This window comes from Pezoporus occidentalis, unplaced genomic scaffold (assembly GCF_034315485.1).
Source record: "Pezoporus occidentalis ecotype Australia unplaced genomic scaffold, CSIRO_AGI_Poc_V1 ctg255, whole genome shotgun sequence".
Lineage (NCBI taxonomy): Eukaryota > Metazoa > Chordata > Aves > Psittaciformes > Psittacidae > Pezoporus > Pezoporus occidentalis.
The window spans coordinates 219,587-232,776 of NW_026914448.1; the positions used below are offsets into that span (position 1 = coordinate 219,587).

A 13,190-nucleotide genomic window follows, 5' to 3' on the forward strand; every position below is an offset into this window, starting at 1 on the left:
TAGTTAAAATAGAGAGGCTGGAGCATGGAGCTGAAATGCGAGGTGCACTTCAAAGGGAACCTGCTTTCATTTCCCAACAGTTAAGGTTTTATCAGCCACTAAAGATTCCCCCTGCCAGAGGATCCTGTTACACCATGTTAAGCCTGGAGTGAAGGCTACGGCTGCTAAACCCACACTGGTGGGAAGAAGAAGAGGAAGAGGAGGAAGATCTGAAGCTGCTGCTCTGTCTGTGGAGACATTCTAGAGGCTGCTGGGGCTGGATTGCACAAGTGGAGTTCTATGCTGGGACAAATGTGGGGAAAAGGGTTGTGTAAAGAACCCAAGAGCATTAAAAACATGTCAGAAACCTGTTTCCTCCCCAAAAGACAAGTTCTTGGTGATCATTTGTGCACTGCAAAGAGCTCCTGCACTGTGTGAAGATGTTGCTTTCCAAGGGCATGGAAGTATAATGCAGGCCACTGAAGACAACACTTAGTACCTGCTAGAGACATCTGGGGCTTTTGTCCCTGTGAATCGTCTTCCAAAGGATGTGCTCATTAGACAGGAAATGCTACAGAAACTGCTTCAGGGGAAGCAGAGAGATATAGGAATGTCCTCATGGAAAATAACTTTAAAGATGTCCAAGCAAGTTCTTCATGGCATGCCCAAGGTGCAGGTAAAATCAGAGTCCCTCACTGTGCCATATGCACCTTGTGCAGTAAGTGAATACGCTGCTCCTGAACGCTAGATGCTCACTGCAGAGTATCACTCAATCTATTACCTTCACAGATGGAAGAGGAAGGCACAACAGGACTAAGAAACCTCTCCAATCCATCACTGTCTGCCTTGCAGAACCAGCTGATCTCACAAGAGCCCATCATCCCAGCCAGACTGGGTTTGGGGCAAAGGTTAGAACTGGTTCTTATTTAACCTGAACGCCTGCACCCAACCCTGCCAGGCCCGAGATGCCCCAACCACTTGTTGTCAACCAGCGGAGAAGGGCTGCAAAGGCAGCTGCCTGCCAGGATGGGGCTGGACTGAATTATCCCTGCAGCCGCCCAGATATGGGTCAGCTCCCACAATTTGTCAGACAAGGAGAGGAAAGGAAGGTCAAAAGAGGCTCCTGTGGGAAAGAAAGCCTGTTGTGTTCCTGCTCAGCCTAATCAGGACTTGATGTTGGAGAAAGATAGATGGGATAAATGAGCTCCTAAATGGAAACAGGGATGGAAAAGCCAAGTTGTGCTTTTGCTCTCCAGTAGAATGGAAGAGATGCAGCATGTGTTTGCTTTCACAGGCCCAAGAGGTTACAGGAACCAGGTGGAAAAGCATCACGTGGACATTTATGGCCCAAGCAAACCAACAAAATTCCACCTAAGTCAGATGAGGTCCCTTTCCAAGTTGGACAGAGGTGACCCTGCTGGACCTGGTCCTCCTCTAAACAGGTGGAGATCCCAGCAGTGCCTTGCCTTGCCCATAGCTTCTCTGGGCACCCTGTGCCAGGGCATCAACACCTTCACAGGGAAGAACTTCTTCCTTATCTCCAACCTGAACTTCCCCTGTTTCAGTTTGAACCCATCACCCCTTGTCCTATTGCTACAAACCCTGATGAAGAGGCATCATTGAGGCTACTGAGATAATTCTTTACAGAACAACCATAAAAGCCCAGGAGAGTGCAGAGATTTTAGGCACACAGATTTTTTTTCTGTGTGTAGGGATGCAGCTGTATCTAGTGACACTTTGGTTCAGTGCCTAAAAAGCTGAGCTTCTGCTACTTGTGGGCAAGATGGTTAAGATAAATATTAAACAAGGTTAGTGGAGCAGAACAAATGACTCTTCACAAATGAGATTATCCAACGAATTTAGCCTATAGTTTTCCTGGCACAGCCCAGTTCCTGAAGGTGTTAGCTATTTATAACAATCTGTTTAGGTTGGATATAAGGCAGAAGCTCTTCCCTGTGAGGGTGCTGAGGCGCTGGCACAGGGTGCCCAGAGAAGCTGTGGCTGCCCCATCCCTGGCAGTGTTCAAGGCCAGGTTGGACACAGGGGCTTGGAGCAAGCTGCTCTAGTGGAAGGGGTCCCTGCCCGTGGCAGGGGTTGGAACAATGAGCTTTAAGGTCCCTTCCAGCACACACCAGTCTGGGATTCTATTGAAGAATTTCAATAAACAGTTTGTGGTATGTGGATTTTTTATACAAAAAAAAATCTTTTGTTTTTGTTTTTAAAGAAACCCTTGCTAGCAGTGAAAGATTTCCTTGTGACATTGATCACTTTACTCTTGCAATATTCTTTCTAATCTTGGCATTAATGCCACAAACACTTCCTCAACCAAAAGGTCATTTCTACCTTTAAGCGCTCATCACAGCGTGAACACTTTGTTACTATGAATTTTATACTCTGGTCAGGGAAGCAGGAGAAATGGGATAGATCTGTTCACTGTCACACTGAGACATCCGAAGCCCAGATTTGACCTCATGGCTTCACAGCTCCAAGGCCAACTCTGCCCAGAGACGCAGCTTCACCTCTTACTGTAATATACTGTAATGTAAGTTAATAATACCTATAAATTAAAAATTGTTATCACTGAACAAAATTACTGTTGATACTGAATGTTTGCAAATGTTGTGTTTTCCAGCTCTGCATTTTGCAAACTGTGTTTCTCAGTGATTGAGTTGTCAGATGATAAATTCTGTTAAACTAAAATTCAAAACAAACCCTCTGTTTTACTTAATCCATATAGCTCTTTATACACCCTGTGTCGGAGGATGAGTGAGGCTTGTGGAAGCTGAAGGACATGAGGATCTGTTCACCACTGTCAGAAAGCAGCTGTATTTTATGAAGTGCTTAAAGCCTTGCTTTTTAGAAGGCCGAATCTTACTGGTGTTCAAGTTGCATGTAAACACCTCAGAACAGGCTGTGATGTTCACACCTCATGGAGGTAAGATGTTGGAGAGTAGGTTTCCTGCTGCTATTGTTTAGCTAGAGATAGGCCAGGCTTAAGAGCAAATCAGCAGCACATGATTCCCACTATCAAGATTTTCTTTGCGAAAGTAAAAGCTGTGAGCTTTTAAAAACAGCTTAAGCACTATGGAAAGTGGCTCAAAGATTAAAACACCCTGGTAACCCCTCCTCCCGCTTCTTACAGATCTTTTCCATTGCTGGCCAAACAGGATCTCTTTAATTGGTGTCCCAGTAAACAGAAAGCCTCCTTAGCTGGGGAGACGGAGAACAGGCCAGTGCCACGTGTGCTGGCTGCTCACTTAGCGGGCACACACAGAAGCAGAGGTTCAGCACAGGGCATGTGAGCAAAGTGTATGAGAAATATTTAGGTCCATACTCTTGTCGGACTGGAAATTTTGTGATAAAGGTTCTCCTCATAAAGCCTTTGGGAGGCCCTGTTTGTTTTGAATACAATGGGACAGACACTGCACTGCTATAAATCAGTGCAACTTCACTGACTTCCATTTAGGCCAGCTGAGTGCGCAGTGTTCCACACAAGTGCTCCAGCCCAGGAGCTGGGATCTGGTTCATTGCTTTGGCCTCTGGGCCCTTTATCCTTTGTAAGAAAATCCAATCGTTAGCACATTGTTTAGGGGATGCCTTTTTCAGGCTGGGAGCATGAGGCTGCAGTTCTGCTCCATGTTCCAAAGCAGAATATGACAAATAATCCAAAGTCAGTTCCAGGGTTTGCATCTCAACACAAAAATCCACAATTTTAACTAACAACCAGGGCTTACTGAGCAGAACTGATCCCTCCAGCTGCAGAAGCCAACAAGTTGGAAGGAGCACTCTCTGTCATGAATTTCTGCCTTTGTTTCATAGATTCCCTGCCCTACACATACAAACCAAGCTGCTCTTGTCAAATTATGCTGCATGTTCTAAAGTTGATATTCATTCCTGTTGATTTGCACCAATGCTTTGCCAGAAGGACTGCAGGATTAGGCTTATCATTTTCATCTGCACTGAAGTATAATATACTTAGCGGAATAGCGCTGACTCTCTCCAGCAGGATGCCCTCAGGCTTACAAAGCTGGGACTGTGTCCTCTGTCAGTGGGACATTTCTATTTCCAAGGGGGCTGGTTACTATAATTCTACTACGAATACCAAAAGTGCTGATGCTTTTCTAAACCAACCCTTAGATACAGACATAGGATGTGCTTGCAATTTTAAGAGATCATCTCTCTCTTTTCCAAAGTTCAGGTGGAAAAAGACTTGCTGCTATAGTTTGGATACCTGATGGTTAGCTTGGCAGTTTGGTTTTGTTAATTTTTATGTGACTTGGAGATGGAATGAGGGCTTATTTGGAGCATATTAGTTGAGGTATTGGCTGCTTGTGTGGGAACCTGTATCCAAGGTCTATTCGTGGTGTGCAAATGTCTCAGCGATTTGAGACCATGGTGCTGCCCTGAGGTGTACGCACTGCTTTGTTTTACCTTATATTCCTTTCTGTTTGTATTGTTCAAGTAAAAAGCAGCAACTCTTTAACCCAATTGCATTTCTAATTCAGGCTGGGGAGAAGTGAAAGAACAGCAGCAATGCCGAGAGACATCAAGCATTCACTAGGCAAACAGAAAGTAACAGGTTACAAGACTGCAGCCGACCGACCTCGCTCATTCGCACCCTTCTGCAGCCAGACATGGGTGGGAAGCAGCTGGACCCTCCTCACCCCCTCGGCTGCATCCAGCCCTCGCTGGCATTACCTTGCAGCACCGCTTCTTTAAAGCCGGCTGGAACAGCGCACTACCCCCGGCCCGACCTCTGCCGGGAGCCGGCCGCTGCTCGGCACCGCACCGCGGCTGCCCCGACGTGCCTGGGCACACGCAGCGGCAGCACCGCGGCGGTTCTCAGGGGCTGGCAGGGCCAGGGGCTCTTCTTGCCTTGGGCTCTCTATGTGGAGGCTCCGGTGTGCGAGAGCGCGGCTGGCCCCGCGCCGTGGAACAGCAGCGTGCCAAGCCAAGCTCTGCCAACGGGAGCCCCGGCTCCTCCGCACAGCCCCTCGGTGCTGCCAGAACCCCGGGGCAGCTGTTGTGTCCTAACCCCCTCGCAGCCCTCTGCACAGGAAATGTAAACTAGTGGGAGCCTCGGGAAGAAAGAAAACATTCTCAGCTGACCTTTAAGGGAGGGGGATTGCCTCAGAAAAGCCAGTTTGGATACACCTCAAAGAGTACGTGAAGCAGAACACCAAGCAAACAGCATCACGTTCCAGCAGCTTTGCATGGCTCCAGTTAATACTCGGAGCTGGGGAGACCTGCTAACCACTGCATTGTCCCTCCCTGTAATACCTTCAACAAGCACCATACCAGGGAACGGGACAGACCTTGAGCACAATGACAGAGCACTGGGGTCCCCACTAGCACACAGAGTGGAGAAGTTCCTGAAGAAATCCAGGTGTTTCTGGAACCTAGAGTGCAGAGTGCTGCTGTAAACGGTGCTTTTCAGCTGCTTTGCACTGAGAACAGAATTGCTTTGTGAAAAATCTCAAGGAAAATGGAATGGAATTTCTTTGCTGGCGCTCCATTTGGCATGTCTGATCTAGAATATGGCTGTTTGTTTACTACAGTTTGAAACTGTGTCAGAAAATACAGATTATCTGAGGAGCCTAGAAATGCACTGAGATTTCAGAGCCAGAATTGCTCTGAGGCTTTTTATTAAATGAAACAGCCATTTTCTCCCAGGCAGAAATCACAATGGTATCCATCATAAAAATGATCAATAAAGCACTGGCTTGCGACTCCTGCTGTCTGGTTTAATTCTGTTATTGAAATAAAGGTTTCTCAGTGCATGGAATTTCCTGGGGATTAATAATAACAGACATCAGCATCACAACACACCCATCTCTTTGAGCTTCTGATTGCTTTCCATAGAGCACCCACTGCCCAGTCCATAGGAACCAGGATTAACGTACTTGCTGGTGGTACTCACGCCTGTGGTACAACCATCTGAATCATCTCTACATGATGCTGAGAAGCAAAAGCTGCCATCTCTTTTTTGGGACTGACTTTGGTACATTTCTAGGAAAGCCTTTTGAGATAATACTTTGGAGCCTGTCACACCTGACTCATTACAGCAGCAGGAAAAAGGGAGATTGGCTGCTCAACCTGCGACTAAGGTCTATCTGCAGTGTGCAAATGTCTCAGTGATTTGAGATTACAGTGCTGACCTGAGGGTAGTTTGGGTGTATGCACTGCTCTGTTTTACCTTCTATTTCTGTCAGCACTGCTCAAGTAAAAACCAGGAATAAGCACACAGGTTTGTTGGATCTAGCCTTAAAAACGCAACACATCTGGGCAAACAGATCCACAAATGGGCTTGTTTAGGACAAGGGTTAGTTCTGACTCCCTAAACCCTGACTGATGTACCTGGTGTCTCTTTTGACATTAGCATTGCTTTGAGAAGTAATTTCTACACCTACACAAGAGTTTCCAGGCAAAACTATCCTTTTATTAAGAAACACTGTACTGACAAAGCTAAACTGATTGTGAGAAAAGGGTTTTTCTGGAAAACATCTCTTCTCAAGGAATGCCAGGGAGGAAAGGCAGAATTACCACAGAATCCCACTTAGGGGTATGTTCCCATATCAAAACTTTGCCACCATCAGTTAGATAATTGCAAAACTTAGTGTAAAACCTCAAAATACATTCAAGATCAAAGGCAAAGCTTCCACTAAATTAGCTGAGTGAATTGTTTAGCTGTTAGACTTCATTCTTAAACCCATGAACACTTGGCATTCAGCAGCTTGTTTTCTGAGAGGGTGGAAAAGGGAACTTGTGGATGGGCAAGAATTAGTTCAGTGCTGGACAATTAATGTGGACACATGAGTCAAGACATTGCCTTGCACAAAAACAAAGCAGTGGGAATTTCCACCTGTGGCCTCTCTGGGCATGGGTTTGGCACCACCATCCTGATCCATCCAGAAGCCTCAGCACTGTTTATGCTCAACTTGGGATTAACCTTTTCATGGCTCATACCTCTGGGTGTGTTGAAGTCTGAATATTGAAATCCTGTGTCACAAGCACACAGCCACTGCAGTGACCTTGCAAAAATACTGCTCACCATCCTGTGATCTTCCTAGCAGATGAGAAAGCGGAGCCTGGAGCTGCCTCCCACCACCACCCCTTCTTGTTCTGCAGCTTGGGAATTTTATTAGCTGTCAACGTGTCAAACTTCCACTTAGCTGGGCAGCTGCATGAGCACCCAGCCTCTGAGGCCTGCCAGTAAAGTTTAACAGAGCTATCAGCCTTTCACATGGAACTGATTATGGTATGTGAATGTTCAGGTATCAGAGAGAAGGAATGAGACTGAGGTAAATTCATCTTTCACGTGGTAGAGCAAAGAGAGGTGAGGAGGAGAAAAAAGAAAAGAGATAGCCAGGCCTGCTTGGTTTTGTTCAGTGCTTGTACAGTGATTATCAAAATGGGATTCCAGTGTAGGGATGCTGTGTATATACGATCATAGAATCATAGATTGGTTTGGGTTGGAAAGGACTTCAAGATAATCTAGTTCTATCCTCCTGCCATAGGCAGGGACACCTCACCCTAGACCATGTCACCCAAGGCTCTGTCCAACGTGGCCTCGAACTGCCAGGGATGAAGCATTTACCATCCCTCTGGGCAACCTGTTCCAGTGCCTCACCACCCTATATAGTAAGAAAGAATACAGTAAGATGGCCCAATAGCAACACCTGAACTGTGATTTGGAGACCTGGATGTGATCTGGGCATTGTCCACCCACGGCTGCACAGCAGAGAGTGTGCACTGAAATCCAGAAGCTGGATGATGCAATGACCAGACACTGAGGGCTGCTCTTGAGTCTCTTTTGTAACACTTCTCATGTGTCTGCCTCCCATTTTACAAGTTAACACGATAAGCTTTTGGGGATGGGATAGATGGGGAGATGCTGGCATGGCCCTTAACACCCAGACACATCTCAGCTGGCCCTACTGTTATTACAGCCATCCTTAATCCAAAGCACGTCTCTTGGCCTTAAAAACTCCGCTGAGACACGAGGAAGACTATAAGGTGGCAGAAGATTCCCTGCTGGATGGCTACATGTGTGGATGTGTGTGTGGGGAGGCCTTTTTCTCTTTTTCCACAAGGACTTGATTGACTCATGTTTGTAGATCCTGAGAGCCAGTAAAAGATCTGCTCTGATATCCAGAAAATTTTACAAGGGGCGGCAGGCTTAAAAGTGGTGGGAAGAAGCTGACTCTGCCAGGATGTTGGAATGAGAAAGCCATCAGGAATGTGCCTCGGAGAACAGCTGCTACTAGAGCCCTGGCAGGAACCTCCACACAAGCTGCCTGGGAGCAAGTAGGGGGATTCGAGGATCACAGCTTGAGACAAGGGAAAGGTTCTCTTTATTTATTGATTTAGTTTTTCCTTGCTCTGCTTTCCCTCCCAGCCTTGTCACAGTGAGGTCAGAGTGCCCTGGAACAGAGAACCTGCCTCTGGTTTGTGCACACCCTGGCACTTCAGGGCTTTTCCCTCCCTCCCCAGCATGCCCTCATCAATGCAGGTTTCTCTGTCCCCATAAAAAGGTCTTACCCAAGCTCTGTTCTTTGGAAACTCCTTATTTTTTTTCTGTTTGCCACAGAAACATCTACCTTTATCCTTCCTCCTTAACACCTTATGTCCATCTACACAAGTAAGAGCAATTAGAAACAGAATATGCAAACAAAAACGGGGAATTCACACATTCCAACTTTTGGTAACTTAGTCACCTCAATTAGTTCCTTTCCCAGGCTCCATCTATCTATGGACCTCCCTGGCTAGCAAATTATTAACACTCTTAGTGCTGAACACTCTGACATGGTCTTTTGGCTGAGATCAAAACCAGAATCAGTTTAAAGCCTGCTAGATTTCCTTTTGGCAGTCTCCATAGCCAAATCTTGAGGGATGCTGGAGTCAGGCACATCCAGTACCTTTCAAGAGAAAGCTGGAGGGAGGGGTGAGTGAGCACCCACTGCAGTGCTGTGACTTCTTTGGGAAAGACGGCTAATGGGAAAAGCCTTTAACCAGTGAACATCCCAGGTATGGAGAGCAAAATGGCCATTCCCAAACAGCAGGGGGGAAAGAGCAACAACTTTTAGTGGCTTTGGAGTGAGCACATCAAGCTCATTACCTTCAGAAGCACAGAAGGAAAACCAGCCTGCTTTGTTTTGGAAGAGCTGGTTAGTGATCGACTGTTGTCCTGTCACAAACCTCTTTCTCTCCTCTCCCAGTGCCCACCATTCAACCCTCTGCTGCCTGCACAGAGAACCTGTGCTTAGTCTGAAACCCAGCCACTCTGGCCACACGGAGGACGGACTGCTGGGGTCTCCATTTCACTTCTTTAACCCAGCACAATCCCCAGTCCCTCCCCCTTTCCTTCCCTTTCCCCAAGGGACTCTATTATACCCCGCAATCTGTTCACAGTACTTATCCCTCTGCGTGTTTGCACACACTGCTGACCCAGCCTTTATCGGGAAGACATAAGGGTCTCTGTGTGGAGTTCCCACAAGGGCTATTAATCGTGTAGATGTCAGAGTCCCCCGGCTCCAAACCCTCCCTTCCAGCTCCTCCCCTCTTCTTCCCTCTCTCCCCCCACCCTTTTTGTGCTCTCTGGAGATCAAGGAGGGGGGAAAAGAAGTTTCATGAAAATTCACACACACAACTTGCAAACTTTGCAAAATCTGAGCTGCTCCCCTGGGCAAGGCTAGAAAATGGTGTGATTTCTCTTAAAACACCAAACATTCACACGCACTGCTTCCTCCTAGGCAAATGGAGAGATTTGCTCCAACAGCAAACAGAGAGTTCAACGCCTTGCCAAGCAAGGGAAAGTTTGGCTCGTGGTCCCAACCTGGATGGAAACCCTCCAGCTGGTACCTCTGCAACAGGCCAAATCCAAACGGCATTATCTGCAAGTCCATGCGAACGTGGGAACGTGCAGAACTGGATTTAAGTCTCAGATCCTTGTGGACGTGGCTCTAGAGAAGTGTGTCCACGTTATCACCTTTCAACACCCTCAGCACTACCATCTCCTTCCCCGAGGTACACAAGAAGCTGTGCCACCAGGCAGACTTGCTCTAGGCCTTACCTGAACTCGGGCCTCGGTGAGCTTGGTTCTCTGAGCTAGCTCCTCCCGTGTGTAGATGTCTGGGTAATGGGTTCTCTCAAAGGCCTTCTCCAGCTCCTCCAGCTGCTCAGCGGTGAAAGTGGTTCGGCTGCGGCGTTGCTTGCGCTTCAAAGGCAGATCTGGTTCGGATTCAACATCAGAGCCTTCATCCAGCCTGTTACCTGGGGTGGGAAAGAAGCAGGAGATGAGGTTTGCATGCGTAAAAGCCACGTGGAGAAAGGCTGTTGGAAGAGCTAAGCAGCCCAGCAAAGTAATCTCAGTTCTACTGTGGTGGGGTCCATCAAAGCAAATACTCTGCTCTGTGCAACACATCTACAAGCTTTAGGCTATTTCTGTAGGTTCCTACTATTATGTTTCCCCTACATTGTAAAAAGACACCCTATGAAAATCAGAACTGAATAGCTATGGCTAGGATGAGTAAGCCCAGTTTTGCTCTATTTTTGCTTGTTTCTGGAGATAAAGGCACCCCATTGGTATTCACCAAGTCTACAGTCAGACCCAGTGGATTTGAGAGGGGCCACACTGAGACCAGTGTTAGCTGGGACTCCAGTGTTTGCCAGGGGCCTCTCATGGAGCAAAGCTTGGGTTTCAAAGATGTGAGCCTCTTGGCTCCCTGCAGTGCAGATGTTGATCTATGGAGGATCTCAGCCAGGCCAAAACTTTATGTCTGCCTTCAGGACAGTGAAAAATGTGCCACCGGTTCATGGCAGAGAAGGAAGAATGTGATACATGAAGCTTTTCAGCTAGGTGAGACATGTGGCCTCGGTCGCCTTTTCCTTCTCTCATGAAAATAGGAGACTCATTAAATGCGCACTTACTTCTTTTCCCTACCAGGCTTGACTGTGTCTTTCAGAGCCAGACCAAGAGCCAGAATGTAGTTAAACACTGCACTCACAGAGAAGTCAGTTTTCCTTCGGGGTAAACCTTTGCTAATTCAGGATTAAAGCCAGGTTTGTAAGTTCTTCTTGATGAACAACTTTCCTAAAGTTACTAATAGGGTTTTCAGCCCTCTCTTTTGTCTTTCTCTATACTATCATCATCCAAAAATCTGCCTTTCTCTCTTCAGAGCTGGGAACAGCAGCTGTGACTTCCCCAACAGCTGCTCCGGAGTGGCAGCAGTTTGAGGAGGCTGAGCCAAATATCCCATCGGAGCTCACTTGTTTATCCTGAGATCCCCACAAAATGCCATCGCCTTCAGCTCACTGCAGCACAAAAATGCTTTTATGGCTTGGGGCTTCATGGGGAGGATGCAGTGGCAGGATTCTGATAACTACAGTAGAGCTAGAGGCAGAGAAACTGCTGCAGAGTTGCTTGTTTTGGGGGAAACACATCATCTTAAGAGGTTTTCCCTTCTACCTCTGGTTTAACAATACACAGGGTCTTTACACATGTTCATCTTTTCAGATGAAGAACCTTTTCTCTCTCATTGAAGTCAGTGAGAAAGTCACTGCTGACTTCAAAGAAGCATCCCCTGTCCCATGGTTTAAAGACAGGTTTACTCTATGTAGCAGAAATTTGTTCCTACACCAGCTTCTGGGTCACATCCATTTTCAGGGAAGGTCCAGAATCCCAAGTGGTGTAAAAGGAACATCTGCACTTGAAAACATCAGCCCTTCACATCTGGGTCCCAGATGATTCAGGGCAAGTACAAGCACATCTGGACCTTCGAGTCCCATGCTGTGCAAAAGCACATCTGGAAACCTATAGCATACAGTAAATTTCTTTAAGTTAATCACTTCAGTCACTATTAGCGGTTTAATTACTATTTTGTCTGGAAATATTTGATATGAAAAGAAGTAAGGAGAGCAGTGGGTTCAGGTCACGATGGGAAAAGGCTGGTATGAGGAAGGGGAAGGAAAATGCACTAAGTTAAATGTAATTTAACTATAGCTGAGCATGTTTCTTTACGGATAACACATATTTCATATAGTTAGTATGCATGCTTAGCAGCAACTTTCAGCCTGTGAGCTCCTCAGCACAGGAACTGTCCTTTATGGCATTTTCACACCTCATGCAACAAAGCCCCAAACTGCTTGGCAAGTCCCATTGTGACAGCGATGTCAAAATGACCAAGATCTCACCCCTTCTGGCCACCTGATAGCAATGATGTACCATCTACCTGCAGCTCATCTGCTCCTTTGGTCCAACTGCTCACACAGCAAGCCTGGGATCCACCACCTCCCCAAGTGAAGAAAAGTCTAGATAAGGATCTATAATATGTTTTATCTCCCCCACTTCACTTCTTTGCTGCAAAGGTCTGGAAGGGAAAACAGCCAAACTTTCTTCAGTAGCTTTATGCTCCTAAGTAAAGATCCCTGATTTGGCCACAAAGTTCTGGGAGAGGACAACTGATCGTCATAAGCAATAACCCATCCTACTCACAGCAGCACTGGTAACTGTGCTGGCTACAGGGTTAAAAGGGTAGAGAGCCAAAGCTTGCAATGAAAACTTCTCTATCCAGACAGCTCCCAACTGGCATTATCTCCATTTCACAACCGTGGCAGGGATGGAGGAAGTCACCCACCTACGGTCACCCTGTGAGTCAGGAGCAAAGCTGGGAAAAGCAGCCACAGCTCCTCGTGCCAAGTCCAAGGCTCCAAGAACCCGACTACAAAGGTGAAACCAAGAGAGCAAGCAAAATCCCAGGGTATGTGTGGACCCAGCTGGTCTCAGTACAGTGCAGCTGCTGCTGTCAGACACAGATTCATTAAATAGAGAAAGTCTTTCAGCTGAGACACGCTGAAGTATGAGCCTATTATCTAACACATCCCCTACTATCAGGGGACAGTCTCTCTTACCTGCCTATGATGCAACTCGAGGATCTAACAGGTCTTTTCCATTCCTAAACAGCTGAAATCTGCTGGACAAACCATTGCCATCATCGCCACAGAGTTTCTGTGCAACTGGAAGGTTCACAAAGCTGCAGCAGTAACTCAAGGAGACTCCTGCAGTAGGCAAATTCAAGGGGATTCATCCACCAGTTTTTGCCACACATCCCTGTGTGAAAAACTGCCCTCAGCATGAGCCGGGGGTGAATCCCAGTTTGGAGCCTCCAACACAACAGGGCTATTTGCCACAGAAATAACTATTAGCATGAGCT

At 46.9% G+C, this 13,190-nt stretch overlaps 1 protein-coding gene across 7 annotated transcripts in view; it reads right to left on the reverse strand.

The window, feature by feature from the left end:
• Positions 1-13,190, reverse strand: part of PAX7 (paired box 7) — a 99,351-nt gene that overhangs the window by 40,961 nt on the left and 45,200 nt on the right. For all 7 annotated transcript variants that reach the window (XM_062623604.1, XM_062623606.1, XM_062623602.1 and 4 more), the window contains exon 6: positions 10,052-10,251. In XM_062623604.1, coding sequence (XP_062479588.1) covers positions 10,052-10,251 — 200 coding nt within the window. The remainder of the gene's footprint in view (positions 1-10,051; positions 10,252-13,190) is intronic.